This window comes from Aethalodelphis obliquidens, unplaced genomic scaffold (assembly GCF_003676395.1).
Source record: "Aethalodelphis obliquidens isolate GAN/ISIS:26980383/991018 unplaced genomic scaffold, ASM367639v1 scaffold38, whole genome shotgun sequence".
Lineage (NCBI taxonomy): Eukaryota > Metazoa > Chordata > Mammalia > Artiodactyla > Delphinidae > Aethalodelphis > Aethalodelphis obliquidens.
In genome coordinates this window covers 2,999,507-3,015,972 of record NW_020837982.1, presented here as the reverse complement: position 1 = coordinate 3,015,972, position 16,466 = coordinate 2,999,507, and the positions used below count along the sequence as shown (strand labels likewise).

The 16,466-nt window shown below is 52.3% G+C and overlaps 1 protein-coding gene across 5 annotated transcripts in view; it reads right to left on the bottom strand.

The window, feature by feature from the left end:
- The window catches only part of KSR1 (kinase suppressor of ras 1), a 150,773-nt gene that overhangs the window by 63,734 nt on the left and 70,573 nt on the right, over positions 1 to 16,466 (bottom strand). For all 5 annotated transcript variants that reach the window (XM_027130361.1, XM_027130360.1, XM_027130359.1 and 2 more), the window contains exon 2: positions 1,869 to 2,009. In XM_027130361.1, the coding sequence (XP_026986162.1) occupies positions 1,869 to 2,009 (141 nt within the window). The remainder of the gene's footprint in view (positions 1 to 1,868; positions 2,010 to 16,466) is intronic.

Genomic DNA, 16,466 nt, shown 5'->3' with positions numbered 1-16,466 from the left:
TGCAGTGGCTTCTCTTGTTGCGGAGCACAGGCTCTAGGTGCATAGGCTTCAGTAGTTGCGGCAAGTGGGCTCAGTAGTTGTGGCTCGCGGGCTTTAGAGCGCAGGCTCAGTAGTTGTGGCACACGGGCTTAGTTGCTCCGCGGCATGTGGGATCTTCCCGGACCAGGGCTTGAACCTGTGTCTCCTGCATTGGCAGGCGGATTCTGAACCACTGCACCACCAGGGAAGTCCCTCTGCCAGTTTCTTAAAAGCTGGCATATGCCACAAATATGAGGGCCACTGGGGCCGGGGCCAGGGCCGGGAGCATGTAAGGTGCTGAGAGCGCCCCTGTGGGTCCCCCCCATTCATTCCCATCTTCTTCCACCCCCTTCCCCAAACCTTTTATGCTCATGTCACCTCCTGTCCTGGAATCTCTCCTAGGGAAAATTCTTAAATACACAAATAGCTTCCTAAATAATATTAACCACCATGTTATATATAATAGTCAACAACTGGAATTAACCTCTGCCTAGTAAACTACAGCACACACACTTCAACATTATGCATCCACTTAAAAAAAGGCTGGGGGTCACCAAGTGTGAAAATACGGGGAAAACAGGCTGGTTAGCAGGTCAAATGGTAAGCGCAAAATATAAAATTGTTTATTCAGGATGGTTTAAACCAGTGTTGCCCTAGAGAAATATAATGCAAGCCACACACTTAAATTTTAATTTTTGAGCAGCCACATTTTAGAAAGTAAATATCTATGAAGTTAATTTTAATCACATTTTATTTAGCTTAATATATCTAAAAGTGTCATCTCACCAGATTAAAATTTTAAAGTTGTTAATATTTGTTTTCCTTTTTTCTGTATCAAGCCTTCATTCTGCACACCTTTGAATTTATATCTTTGAAATCATAACACATCTCAGTGTGGACTTGCCACATTCCAAGTCACAATATTAGCTACCTTACTAGACAGCACAGGTCTAACCCACTAGAGATTTTTTAAAGATTTAACTATTAGGGTAAAAAAAAAAAAAGACTAGAAGGAAAAATCAGAATCTTAATGATCACAGATTTTTCTCGGAGTAGTGGGAATACGTATGTGATTTTTCCCCTCCCTTTTCTGTTTTCCAAAGTGTAAATGAATTCATATTACTTTTAAAACAATAGCAAGAGTCCATCTTTTTGATTTTAGAAGAGAAATAAAGGATTTAAAAGACCTGGCTGGGTGAATCACACCTGCCAAACATTGATTTATTGATGCCCCGTGAGAGCTGTCCTGGACCCCTGACCCTCTCCATGCAAACTGGTTGATTAGTTAGTGGGTAGGTGGGTGGGTAGGTTGGATGGATGGCAAGAGAGAACAAAGGAAAGAAAATAATATATTACTGCAGTTACAGGAGAAAACTGAACTCAGACCCTTGCTTCCAAATTCCAAAGCTATCATTTACTAGCTGTATGCTTTTAAACAAGTTATTTGACCCTTCTGTGCTTTCATTTCCTCAAGTACAAAATGGCAATAATGATAGTAACTCCTTCACAGGGTTTTGTGAGAATGAAGTGAGATTCTCTGCACAGAGTGTTTAACACAGTGTCTGTTGCACAGCCGACGTTTCCAGAAATGTTGGCTGCTGTCCTCACGGCGAACCTATGAGTGGTGTGGTCAGGCTGTCTGGCTCATGAAGCGATGGCGCCCAGGACACATACTAGAGCCACATGTACCCTGAGTCCCTCCTGTTGCTGCCATCCCCCCACATCCCTTTCCTGAGTAGAGGGCACTAGCCACAGTGGAGCTGGTCCTCGGGTTTGTGCGTGGTCCCTTTGCTTGACTACCCCCCATGCCCCACCCCCAGAGCCCAATCCCCACAGCCCGGCCCACGTACCTGTACCACCTCCGGCCTCACGTTAAAGGTGTACAGCCAGTCGCTGAAGCGAGGGTAGCTGTTGAGCTCCGGGGTCCTCTCGCTGGGAGCCACGCTCAGCTTGCACTGCCGCTGCTTGCAGATGTACCGGACCAGCTTTGCCTGTGGGAAGTCCAGGAAAGAAAAGTGGGTTCATTCCGGGCACGTGTACATGGCAGCCCCGAGCATGACATGGGGAGCTCTGGCAAACACGGGCCGTGTGATAAGGACGGGGGCCTGCCAGGTGCCCCCTCTGCTGCCATTCAAACGGGGTGAAGCAGGAAATCCTAGAGAACCACCCATCACCCGTCACCCCACCCAAGGCTGGCTGGCACGGCCTCCCCCTTGGGACCACGCTCTTTGGAGAGTAACTGTCGAGACTGGGCAGAAGACAGAACCGGGTTAAATGGAAGAAGGGCTTCCTGCTTGCGGGAAGGGGAAGAGGGGCGCGTCTGTGATTGACGGTGCGGAAGACACGGGGGTTTGGGGAAGATGAGTAACCTTCCACTTAGGCTGCTTCCAGCCTAGAATCAGATTGTCTGGGCTGGGATCCGAAGGCTCAGACACACCCTAGCCCTGTGACCTTGGACAAGCTACTGAACACCCCGCCCCCAGGAAAGTCTCAGTTTCCTTCTCCAGAAAATGGGGGTAATAATAGAACCTCCCTCTCTGGGGGGCAGAGAAGAAATGAAGCACTCAGTGTGTGCCTGGCACATAGCACACACACCGTGAGTGCTGGCCAGGCCTGTGGGCTGTGGCGTGGCTGGCAAAGGTCCCTGACTTGGGTCCACCAAGACCCAGCCCTGAAATGTGTGCAAATTTCAGACATGTGAATCTGTGCATTTTCCAGGGGAGCGTGTCCACAGCTTTCAAAAGACTCTCAAAAGGCTAAAACTTCAAAAAACTAAGGGTAAATTAAAGTCAGACTAGCATTCTCTTTGACAAACGCTGGGCCCCGACCAACCGGGTGCTGACGGATGCAGAGGGGCGAGACCAGCAGCACGGGCGCAGCGGGGGCTGATTGAGAAGGTGGAGTGGACTTGAACAGATGGAAATGAGCGCACGACACAAAGAGGACCAGGCTCGGCTGACACCCAGCGACCCAGGCACCCGTGGAGAGCTTCCCCCAAAGACAGGCACCACCTTCAAAGTCTTGGACAAAGGAACCCTGCCACTGGAACCACTTCCCAAGACCTGCTGCCCCCTTCAGGGTTTTTGCCCTTGTTAATTCATTCCTTTTCCTTTCATCTGTAAATATCTCGGTATATTTTCTCTAAAGAGTAAGGAGTCTTTTCGTTAGCACAGCTGCAATGCTAAAAAATAATTACTGACATTTAATAATTTCAAATTTCAAATACTTAGAAAGCCTCCCAATTTCCAAACAGGAGCTCTCGACCATTTTTGGACCATGGAGCCCTTTGGCAGTCTGGGGAGGTCCCTGATCCCTTTCTAAGAATAACGCTTTTAAATCCATAAAACAGAACATTAGGTTTACAAATGAAATCAATTATATTTAAATATACTTATCAAAGTATTACTTTAAATTGTTATAGAGTACTATAATCTTCTCTATTAAAGCAATATCTCTATCAAACAATATCTAGCAACAGGTCTCATACCTTTGAAGTTGTGACAAGTACAAACTGCTTTTTCGGATAGCCCCACAACTGTCACGTGATATGAAAACAGCTGTGATTTCTACTGGCGACCGAGCCGCACATATTTGCTAAGACGGCTGTGCCTTGTTGCCTCCATCCAAATTGAACAACATACTAAATTTCAGATGAGGTTAATGAAAAAAAAAGAAGGTACAATTCTTTTCCCCTCCAAATTCATGGACCCCCTGAATTCTATCCACAGACTCCAGTTAAAGAACCCTTATGGCTAGAGGGATATGAGGTGTGAAATGAGACCCATCATGACAACAAAACCATTGTTTCTACATCAGTCTTTCTGAAGTTTCCCCCAGAAATGTATCTGGTCCCGGGATCACAATCTGCTAGACTCAGGGGCACGGGCCCTCTCCTGCAGCCCTGAGCTCTGCTAGGTCCTGCTATCTAGAGAGCTCAGCGGCAAGTGGGGACAATTGCTAGAGAGGAAACACTAAGTCAGAACAAAAATAATTCCACTCATTGTACAGTTTTGATGTTCAGTGAAACCTAGACAAAGGCAAACCCAGTGGCATTCCTGCAGCACATGCCCTTCAGGTACCCAGAGCAGACACGGCTAATGGAACGCTCTCTGCTGAGGCTGGCAACTCCAGTTGCCACACAAGAAGTGTACTATGTGCTGTCCTGTTATGGAACCTAGGCCCCTGGGAGCATCTTCAGAGCATAAAGTTAACGAATGTGAAGACACAAGTGCTGCTTTCATTCTACGGGGCTAAGTAGAGGCACTCGTGTCCCACTCTGACCCATCTCTCCCAATTGTGATCAGAGGCCAATTCCAAGTTCAGGGCTTCAACTTTCTTTTCCAGGCTCATCTCCTCTCCACCCAACCTGGGTGCTACAGGGATTCCACAAATACCTTCTGTACTTCCCTACTCCCAGGCCTCTGCTCAAACTGTTTTGGCAGGAAATCGTTCCCTCCTCCAGCCACAATGTCCTTGGCCTGGGCAAGACCTCCCGGGCTAATCAGAATCCCTCATCTCCCCTTCCGAGTGCACTGTCTACACCTCTCTGGTAGCGCCTATCACAGAGGGGTTCATGTTCGAGCTTCTGACTGGGTCTCCCCCAATAGATGTGAGCTCCCGGGGCAGTGGACACAGCACAGGCTTCAGAGTTGAACAGAATCTGGGTTCGAATCTAGCTTCTGCCATTTAACAGCTGTGTGACCTCGGGGAAGTGCATTAACATCTCTGAGTCTTGGTTCTGTCATCTGTACAACAGCAAGGATGATACCAGCCTGTAGTTGGTTGGGAGGATTGAATTATAGTATGGAAACCACCCCCAAAGACTAGGTTAGTCCCCCATCATTTTGCATCAGGGCAGGGACCGTGCCCACCTCATTTGACTGTCCCCACACGCCTATTACCGCATCTGGCACGTAACATGTGCTCAAAGATGCCTGAGGAAGGAAGGAGGGAAGAAAACACAGGGGCCTTATCCCCACATTGAAAGGTTTCTCACAGCCAGGGCTTCCTTCCACTCCAAACTGCTCTCAAACCACAGTGCCAGATTGCTGACCAAAGACAAGGCAATAAATAAGTCAATTAACTGTGCAAAGTCGAAACCATTCTTTTCTGCGTGAACCAAAGAGCTCAGGCTGCTGGCGCTAATAGCAGCAGCAAAGAGGGCGGACCGTCACCAGCCTGAGTGTTTCAAGGGCTGCACCCCTAGGAGCCAATTAATAACCTATCCATTCTGCTAAGACTTTGGCCATCACAGGTCAACATCGAGATCAGCCAACCTGGCCTTGACAACGAGCCAGTATCTGGGGGCTTTATCTCAGCCCTGCCAACGTGTCCCGCCCTTTTCAGCCTCAAGGCCCGCAGCCCTTGGCACTCTACCAGGAAGGCTCATCCCAATGACCTCTCAGCCTCCACAACTCAGCTTAGATATCCATTCCTCCAGGAAGACTTCACCAAGCCCTTCAGCCCTGTTCCTCACAGCCCCAGCCCTTCTCCTCCATCAGATCACTCAGCGCGGTTCTAATATCTTACTTGTCTGCTTCCTTCTTTAGACAGGAAACTCCCTGAAGCCAGGGGCCTGGTCTGTGTTCTCGATCACCTGATCACCACTAGATCCCCAGGGGCCAGCACAGCACCTGGCGCGTGGTCTGCTACTGTGAAACCTTAGCTGAATGAATGGGCAAATGAACACACAATACATTCTGGGGCCCCGACAGGCACACATGTTATTAAAATGCCAGTGGAAAACAAATGCCATCAGGCAACTAATGGCTCAGGAGCTCGAGTCTCAAAATCCGGGGGGCGTTCCCCCAAAGCGGAGAGAGCGGTTTCTTTTTTTAAAGGCGGTTAGGGATCCCCACTCGGCAGCCCAGAGGGGGCCCATAGGTAGGACCATGCAGAATTTAAAGGGATTCCTCCCTGCACGCAGTTGACAACCCATAAGCCTGGCCACCTGTGCGGGGACCAGGAAAGGGGACGAGTCGGGGTGCACTGCGACCCCGACACGGGACCGGTGTACTAGAGATCGTAAAGAAGAAACGACACCTGCAGATTTGCGTTCTGCTTAAGGAGGTGCCCGGCATGCAGCAGCTCCCACCTGAGCAAAAATAAAGCTGCTCTCGCTTTTTAGAAAGTTGGTTGCAGCCGCAGAAACACCCAGGGGCTACTTTCCCAGACAAGCTGTAGCAGGGCCTGCTGGCCCAGCACCAGGGGCCTCCATGAGGGTTTTTCATGGGTAGCGTCATTTTCTCTTAACCACAAAACCGCAAGATATAAATTCTTCAGAAAGAAGAGCACCTGGGGGTTTCAGCGATGGGACCAGCAGCAAGTGGGAAAGAGTCATCAGCACCCCGGCCCCAGGCGAGGACCTGGGGTAGAACAAGTCTTCCTCCATCCCTGATACCCTTTTGCTTCATGGGTGTGCATCCCGTCCCCGCCCTGACACTCAGCCTGATTTAAAGAAGGAGCAGAAGAGCATCATGTCAGCCTGCAAACAGTCGGTGGGTATCACCGAGACACGGTACACAGCAGGCGCTCACTGAGTGTCCAAGGCTGAAAGATCTAGGCTCTGGTCCCAGCTCTGACATTTATGGTCAAGGCTCTTGGGGAAATCCCCCCTTAGCTCAGCCTCAATCTCACTATAAAAAGGGTTAACATTTTATGGAAGTTGGGGTCCAAATATATATGAAAGTGCTTGGAACAACACTGACAAAAATACAGGCCCAGAACATTACCCTTGGTTACACCAAGCACATCCAAGACTCAGTGTAGCTCTGAGGAAAAACTCCAGCTCTCGGGACAGAGGGACCTGGCCTCAAAGCCCCCCCCCCCCACTCCCTCAGCAGGTGAACACAGATTTAACCTGTCAGCCTCAGTTTCCCCACCTCTAAAATGGGGATGATCCCCTACCAAGGGCTATTGTGAAGGCTTACATGAGAAAACATGGATGTAAAATGTTCAGCAAATGCCCAGCACAAGGAAACACGTGCTCAGTGGAAGCCTGGGTGGGTGATGTCCTCGCCCAGCTAAGTCTTCAGGTTCTCTTCCAACCTCCTTGGGTGACAGGGAGAACGCAGGTGAGGTCGTGCCCATTTCACAGATGGGGCTAAAGAAGACCCAGATGCTGGCAATGGCCTTCCGGACAATGCTGGTGATATTCACAGAGTCGGGATGTTTATTTTCAGGTCTAAGGGCCAAGACCCCGCTCCCAGGTTGCCTCCAAGAAACCCGAGCACCCCTTCTCCTTGGAGCGCTCACACCTCCACCATTAGCACCAGATGACGTGGCTGGAGTGGAGCTGCGTCGACTCTGGGGATGCTGCCTGCCCAGACAAGCACCTGCACCCCAGCCTGGCACCCTGATCAACTTCAAATATCCTTTGCCAGCCCAGGCTGCGCTGGCGTGACTCCCAAACAGGCCTCCCAAACGGAGGCTGCCCTGAGCATCCCTTCCATGGAGATGAGGCCAGTCAGACACCCATGAAGAGCAGGCACCAGTCAGATCTCCCGAAGTACATGCCACTGAAAGAGAAAAACTTCCCCGGGAAAAGGAAGCAGCTCCCAGAGCTGTAAGGGCGTCGGAACACGAGAGGCCTTAGGCGACGGCTGTGTGCATGGACGATTTCTCACCCAGGGTTTTGCACCTTTGCAGAAAACACGTCTTTCCAGACAACTGGTTTTGCAAACAAAGTCAGCTGTACCCTAAAACACAGGGCCTGGGAGGGGGAGGTCTCTTCTATGGGTGATCTGTGATCCAGGCTATAGAAGTGACCAGATGCCAAGACGGTTGTCATCCTAACCCCGCTGGCTGCTGCAGGACCCTGAGCAGATCACTGCCTTCTCAGGGTTCCAGGACTTCCCATCTCAAGTGGGGCAGGCGGGTCAGAGGTGACAGATGGTGAAATATAAATGGGCAGTGAATCCCAGGCACAGGCGGAGATGGACACCAGACTCCCAGGTACAGCAGTGCGCTCTCTCAATTACGGAAATCAGGTCAACACTTCATTATCAACCCTGGTAGTGATGATAATCTCTTCTATTTAGGTAATACCTTATCCCCTTCTCTCCCTGGATTCTCAATGAAAATTCCAGGAGGTCAGCACTGCAGTACAAGAGTGGTGTCCCAACCTTCACACACCCCCAAAGCTCCTAAGCATATCATTTTTCCCACAAAATAGTTCTGTATAACCAAAAAGGTCACAGATCTTTCCAGACTCTTGATGGGAGAAAAGAACCATGTCGAGATGTGGGTGCTGGGCAACCGGCCTGGCTCATTCACGGGCCACCCGCCCACCCAGCCTACAAACAGCGGCAGGCAATTCTGAGTCCAGCCTCAGCACGATAACAAGTGCAGCTTGTCACTCAGGGTCACTCACCCATAGTCAAACCACACGTGCTAATGGACCCGTGAGACTTAAAGGTGTATTTTATTATTCTCAGCTTACAGGTGAGGGAACCGAGGCTCTGAGAACTCTGTAACTGTTCTGAATCATGAAGGGACTCAGACCTCGACCCAACGCCCTGTTTCTATATTCCACACCATCTCCCCAAATAACGACTCCCTGGCCCCGTTGCTCATCTAAGCTGTCCTGACCGGCACGAGCAGGATGGCAGTGGGCAGGGTCTGCCTCTCCTGTGGCCCCAAGCCCCAGATCCAGCCACGTCCCGACAGTTCCAGGCAATGAGTCCTCTGAATAAAAGTCACAGACTGCCCTACACTCTCCAAAGGTATTCAGCCATCATGGGCCACCACCTCTGGTCCTGTTGTGCAAGTATCCACCCTTTGGGCTACACCCAAGCCCTGGCTCCAAACCAGCTCTGAATTCATTAAAACTAACCACCACCCTGACCGCTATCAGGGGCTGCCCCTTTCGAGGAGACCCCGGCATGCTTTGCAGAATGAGGAGATGCACCTGGGTGGGCCTCCACACGTCCACCCTCTTCCCCTCGGCTCACTCAGCCCTCCAGGCAGCAGGCACAGTTTCTGGGCCAGCTTCCAGCTCACCTACACCTATGGGACCCTGATCCCTTTTCCAGGTGGGCCACACTATATATTCTCTTTTTTTTTTTTTTTGCGGTACGCGGGCCTCTCACTGTTGTGGCCTCTCCCGTTGCGGAGCACAGGCTCCGGGCGCACAGGCTCAGCGGCCATGGCTCACGGGCCCAGCCGCTCCGTGGCATGTGGGATCTTCCCGGACCGGGGCACGAACCCGTGTCGCCTGCATCGGCAGGCGGACTCTCAACCACTGCGCCAACAGGGAAGCCCCACACTATATATTCTTAAGAGGACGTCCACAGCAGTCCTTGCTAGGGCCAGGTCCCTGTCTAACCCATCCCAAACTTCAGGAAGTCGCCAAAGCTCTTGGGACTTACTCCAGCCTTCCCTGTACGGTCCCTGAAGCTGCTGCTCCTTCCCCGGCACCGGCCAGCTCTGCCCAGGCCTCGGGCTGTTCCCCTTACTTCTCTTACCTCCTCCTCAAAGCTGCAGTGAGCTTCTGGGGACCTCCTGCCAAGCCAGCCGGCTAAGCAGTCTGGTCTGGCTGCCACGGCCAACGTGTTGCAAAATGATTTGTGAGGCTGTAAGGAGGCCTCTGGAGGTCATGACGCAGCTCATGGCTCTCCGCACAGGCCAGGCCAGGCGCTCAGCTCCAAGAGTGTCAGCGGCAGCCCTCGGCCCTGGCACCGCCGAGCCTCGCAGAGGTCTCGAGGGTACCCAGTGGGGCTGCCATTAGTGGGCAAGGGGCAGAGCGAGCGAGCATGCCAGGGGAAGTGGGGCGAGCAGAGGAGAAAGTGACCTCAATTCCCAAGCCGGGTATTTCGCAACCAGCCATCCTTCACGCCCTCTGTCCCGCACCCACTCCCTCCCAGGGAAGCCGCCACACGCGTGCATCTGTGCAGAGACGATCTCCCCGCCCAGCAACCCTGCCCTGACGTTAAAACTCAGAGTCGGGGGACTTCAAACACAAACAAACAAGTCCGCCCCAGACCACAAGTGGAGCCACTCCCATGGAGGCCGGGGCGAGACAGCCACAGCTGGGAACTCGGGGCCTCCTGCCCGCTTCGTCGGCTCCACTGGGGCTACAGACTCTGGAGCCTGACAACCAGCTGCAGATGCGAGCTTCAAACCCAGGCTAAGACAAAACAGGACCAGACGTTGGCCTCACTGGTGGGTGTCAGTACCAGGGGCCGGCACAGCAGTGCGTGCGGGAGACCCTGCCCAGAGGCACTGACGAGTCTGTTGATTTCCTCTGTGCAGTTAGCATCCCCATTAGATAGCATCCCCCGTTCTAATTGTTCTGGGGCTAACTATGGGTAGGCAGGAAAGGAGGGACTGATGTGGCCTAGAAACACTCAGCAGGCTTCTGGGGAAACATGGAGCTTGAGCCCGGCCAGGGTGGACAGCCAAGGACCCGAGTTTCCTCAGCAACACCTGCCATCCCGTCTCATGCTCCACTGAGGTCTTGAGACTCAGCGGGAAAAGTTTTCAAGAGGAAGGCATTCCCCTGACCTAAATATCCTAAGACAGCTCCCACCTGAGAAGCCAAGGGTGGGCCAAACGAATGTGCTCTTCAGAAAGCAACCCTGGCTTTCAAAAGTCAGTAAAGGAACCGTCTCAGGGCTGCCTTTGCAGGTTTGCTTCCTGCCTCAGTTCAACCCTATGAGCCCCCAGTACCCACACGGGTTTTTTAGAACTAGCGGTCCTTAGGGGCTGTGGGGACAAACTGGACTAAATCACTAGAAAGCCAGACACCCGCTCTAAACCCTTAACCGCCCTGGGCCTGAAGCGATGGCACGAGGGAAGGAAGGAGAGCCTCAGTGCGTCATCCACTCATTCAACAAGTCCTTGGGAAAGCTGTGCCCGTCGCCTGGCAACGAGAGGCGCTGTGACGTGGCCATAAGCAACCTAGTGCATAAGCTTGAGGAACTCACACGAGTGGGGGTGACAGATGTGTCCACAGACAGATCTGACCGGACCGAGGGAGGTAACGAAGGGGAGCAAGCATGCCCACCCTCTGAGCATCCCTGATGGTCCCAACGCTCGGTGTGTCTGCTGGGAAACCGGGGGGAGAGCAGGTGTCAGGAGCCACAGGGGTGGTGTCCCCACAAACTAGACCCTTAATCGACACAGCCTTTGTCCCAGTTCAAACACTCCACATGCCTGTCTGAAGTTGAGCAGCCCACAGAGCATGGCTTCGCTCTCAACCCCTCAATTATAAGACGTAAGCCCGGAGGATTCCTGACACCGCACACCGTAGGGGGCCTGGGTGTGAATTATCAAGCAGAGGCCTGGAGAAAAGGCAGGGGCTGCACCTAAAGACAAAGGTAGGTTTCTGCCATGGGCCTACTCCCTTACCTACCCTGAAGACCTGGCGCCTGGAAGCCACTAGGAGGGAGGGATGGGGGAAGGTGAGACACTTCAAACTCTGATCTGAAAGCACCTGCGATGAGTAGGAGGTCGTGCCATATACTGGGCAGATAGGCCTTCTTTTCCAGGAACATGACTGGTTGCCTAGCAACTGAGACCATCACGGAAAAGGATAGAGGACTACGCAGGGGGTAAGGGGCAAGGACAGGTGAGCTCCTCGAATACCAGGGGTGGACTAATGTGATGGCGAACTCCCCTGGCATGATGGGTGCTGCGTTAGGTGCTGCTCATTACCTAGCTGATATCCATGCCCACTCTGTTTGGGGCAGCACTGTGCCCGGTGATGAACTGGTCTGAGTCAGCGGTTCTCAACCCTCACTTTAAATCCATGTAATCGACCTAGGATGGGGTCCCAGCACGGCTCTTGTGATGATCTGGGCCCCACTTCCAGCTTCCTTTGAAATTAGCTATGTGTGACAGTTCTGGTCAATGAGACACGCGGGCGTGTCTGCTGGAAATGCTGCGGAAGTGTTTGCTTTCCCCACAAGTGGGACGGTCTCCGGGGCTTCCCATAGCCCCGCTTCCTGCTTTGAAGATTAGAATTGCCAAAAGTTATCCAGAGAACCACACAGACACCACTGTTCAGCTGATAAACACATGAGCCACCTTACTCCAAACTTCTCATAGTAGGAGAGACATAAGGGCCTGTTTGTGGAAGTCACATCTTCTGTTACTTGCCACCGAAAGCAGTCCTTCCTGCTAACGTTTATTAAGGCTGCACTGTCTCAAACCTCCTTCTAAACTTTCTAAGGCTTCCTGTCTGCTTCCAGAAAATCTACAAAAAGAAAAAGAAGGTATCTTGCCATTCTTCTTGGGACCATGTGCCATCCAAAAGCATTCCTTCTAAAGTCTTTCCAGGGCTTCCCTGGTGGTGCAGTGGTTAAGAATCCGCTTGCCAACGCAGGGGACACGGGTTCGAGCCCTGCTCCGGGAAGATCCCACATGCCGTGGAGCAACTAAGCCTGTGCGCCACAACTACTGAGCCTGCGCTCTAGAGCCTGCAAGCCACAACTACTGAAGCCCGCGTGCCACAACTACTGAAGCCCGCGCACCTAGAGCCCGTGCTCTGCAACAAGAGAAGCCACCCAGTGAGAAGCCCACACACCACAAAGAAGAGCAGCCCCCACTCGCCGCAACTAGAGAAAAGCCCGCACGCAGCAACGAAGACCTAACGCAGCCAAAAATAAAAATAAATTAATAAATTTATAAAATTACAAAAAAAAAGTCTTTCCAAATTTTAAAGAGCAGCTACATTTTTATGAAGTCCAATTTATCCATTTTTTTTCTTTTTTGGTTTGTACTTTTTACTTCCTAGCTAAAAAATCCTTGCCAAGCCCACTTTCACAAAGATGTTCTTCTATGTTCTAGAAGTTTTATCCCTTCTTTTTTTTGGTTTAGGCCTATGAACGACTTTGAGGTAATTTTTGTATTCCAGGACCATTTTCACCACAACTGTCTACCGGTGTTTTTAATTGGATATTCCTATGTGCGAGGCACTGTGCCATGCACCTCATGGGTCCTGTCTCATCTAATAGCCACATTAATCCTCTGTTACTATTAACCTCATTTTACAAATGAGAAAACTGAGGCTTAGACAGTTACATTGAAAAAGGAACCTAGTGTACTATACCCCCAGATGTGATACCTTATAGTACCTTCACATCCATTACACAGGACCCGAAGTAACGATGGACAGTTAACCTGACGGGAGAGGCAGAGAGATGAGGAATCCTTGTTCTAGTCACCTGTCTGATGTAGTGGATGCTGAGTGCCTGGGAATACAACCCCCAGATGCACCCCTCGCCCCTAGAAGATACAAGACGATCCAGATTCCAGGGGTGCACACAGTGGGGGTGGGGTGAAGCAGGATGTGCAGCGTCTTGCATTTGTAGAGAAAAAGAATGGCTGGAGGAGCCCTGCTCCTGGCAGGGCGTGGTGAGAGCTGTTCCTCCCCGTTTGACAGGCACAGGATCACTTGAGGCCAGGAGGCAAGTGCAGACCACCACAGTGGATTAAAGATGGCCAAGAAGTTCCTGTTCCTCCCCTCTAAGATCTGTGTCCCCTCCCCTTGAATCTGGGCAGGACTGTGGTGCTTTGACGGACAGAACAGAGGACGGGTCTCCTGCAGCCCTGACCACTCTGATGGAGAGACCCTGTGGAGAGGCTGGAGAGGCCCCAAGCCCGCATGGAGAGGGAGGGTGTGCCGACGGAGCCCAGCCAACCTCACCAAGGTCCGGGAGTGCGGGCGGGGCTTCCTCGGGCCCTCCAGACCAGGACAGCCACTGGGTGCTGCCACAGAAGTTTGTGGGATCCCAAGGGGACTGGGTCTGTGGGGCGGGGCAGCATCAAAGAGGAAATAATCCTCGAGATGAGTTCAACAGGTCAGGGTGAGCATGGGAGGTGGCACACGGACAGAGGGTAAGGGGCAGGAATGGCACCCAGGTGGGGGACATAGCATGAGCAAGGGCCAGAGTCACAAGAGAACCTTGTAAAGAAACGGATCTGGGCTGCCCTGGTGGCGCAGCGGTTGAGAGTCCGCCTGCCGATGCAGGGGACGCGGGTTCGTGACCCGGTCCAGGAGGATCCCACATGCTGTGGAGCGGCTGGGCCCATGAGCCATGGCCGCTGAGCCTGCGCGTCCGGAGCCTGTGCTCCGCCACGGGAGAGGCCACAACAGTGAGAGGCCCGTGCACCACAAAAAAAAAAAAACAAAAAAAAAACGGATCTATATAGCAAGTAGCTAGAGACTGGAGGGGATGGGGAAGGGTGGGAGGGCAAAGTCAACCAGGGGGCAGGGCCAGCTCATGCAGGTCCCAGAAGATTCTGGAAGGTCCTGGAAGGCCACACTAAGGCATCTGCAATCAATCTTGCAGGCGTGGGGAGGAATGCAAAGGAAGAAATGTAGTCAGATTTGGATTTTTGAATGATCATTCTGGAAACCATGTAGAGGACAGATTGAAGTGGGTGTGGAGAAACCAGAGACAGGAAAGTCAATTAAGGAGCCAATGCAATTCAGCAAATGAGAACAAAAGGTAATTTAGTCAGTGGCAGTGTGGGTGGAAAGGAAGGAGCAGATTCTAGAGATGTTTTATTAGCATTTTTACTATAAAGACAAGACTTCCCTGCTGGCTTGTCTGGGGAATTTCTGGCATACCAGCACCCTGGAATGCAGGAAGCCAGGAGAGCTGAGTTTCTCCAGCAAATGAGTCAACATGTGTTTAACTTAGTAGAACTTGGTGCTTCATGGGGGAGGGGCCAGCTACCTGTCGGAAGCCTTCAGGCCCGAAGGTCCGACTTGGAAAAGGCACCTCAGCCCAGGTGTCTCCCGGCTTGAGCTCTGCCCCTTCCCCACCTCCCAGGCAGAAGGGTGCCCTGCACCTGTCAGGAGCAAAAGTCACTGCCCCAGCTGCTCCAGCTCCAGCTCCTCCCAAAGCCCCCAGAAGGGGGTCAGATAGAAAGAGGCAGCGCTTGCCAGAGCGGCCAGGCCCTGGAGGAGCTTGTCCAGCCAGCCCCCTCCGGCCCGCATGCAGAGCAGGAAGCTGCCACCCCTTAAAGGAGAGCAGGCCCAGATGTTCCTGCAAGAGAAAGAGCGAGTTCTCCCCTATCTTCCTGGGAAAGATCATGGGGATGGAGAGTCAGATAGACTGAAGTTCAAATCTCACCCCCACCTGCTACCAGCTAAGGGACTGTGGGCCATTGACAATTTCTCTGAGCCTTTATTTCCTCTATTGTAAATGAGGGGGAAGATTGGCCTCCCAAGATCACTGTCAAGACAAAACGATAAGACATACTCAGCAGCTGGCCTGCCGCAGGCACCCAGCCAGTATCTGTTCCCATCTCCTTTCTCTGGGGCCTTAATCGTGGGTAAGGCCGTGGCTTTGACGGCTGACAGGGAGCCCGGGACAGGGGGTTGGGGGAGACCTCAAAAAGCGAGTGTCCGAAGGCAGGGGTCGATTACTGATCTGCTGACGTGTCTGCAGGCTTCCCATGGAACAGGGCTAAGAACCGACTGTAGAAACCAACAGCTCTGAACAAGAGGGCGGGTCAGCACTACCCCCGCTTTTACAATCCATTCTGTACTATCAAGGCCTGAGCAACACCTCGACGCTGAATTACCAAGCTGAGTTTCAGGTGAGACCAGGATGCCCCACCAGTGACATGACTGCCCGTTCTAGCTTGAAGGGCACCAAGGAGATGACCTGGTAGCTTATGGGTCCTTGTGCGGATGCCTCACACCTGGTCACGGCACGTCACAGTTTACAGACATCATCCCATCCGACCCTCCCCACAGACCCGTGAGGACCATCCTCATCTCCATTTACAGAGATGAGAAACCAAGGCTCAGGGGTGAAGTGACATGCCTCAGGCCACAGGATGTTTACTGTAAGGCACCAGCTTCACACCCAGGCTTTTCCAGTCCAATTGTCAGTGCTCTCACCCCTCCCCCAGCCCCCCAGAGGGGACAAAACTGTTTTAAGTTAATAGATTAAAACCAAGCACTCCTGAAGCACTGCGTCCCACTGGGGCCACTCCTAGCTGGGACCCCTCAGATGCCTCTCAGGAAAGGAAGGCTGGGAGGCGCTTGGCGAGGGCATTCGCGCCTCTTTGCACCAGGGACCTGCCAAGGCCGTTCGACTACCCACAGCCTTCTCTGTTATAAAATCTTCCCAGCACTCTTCTTAAGAGACCATTTTATCTGGGCAGAGGAAGATAAGGAAATGTGGGGTTTAGATGACATAAGAAAGAAATCAGACCTGGAACCCGGGAATGGAATTGCAGTGGGGTTGAGGTGACGGCAGCTCTGGGACTACCCTCTCCAGCACACAAAGGCCCAAAGATACAGGATCTCTGCCCCTAAGCCCAGAGCAGTCCTCTCAGCTGTAACTGGGCTGACATCACCCACACTACCATTGGTGGAGAGTGAGAAAGGGCTCAGATAGCAGAACGTCACTGTTGAGCTATCCCAGGAATGCCGGCCAGAGGCGGTAGGGAGAGGGATGGTCAGACCTGGGTTCAAATCCCAGGTC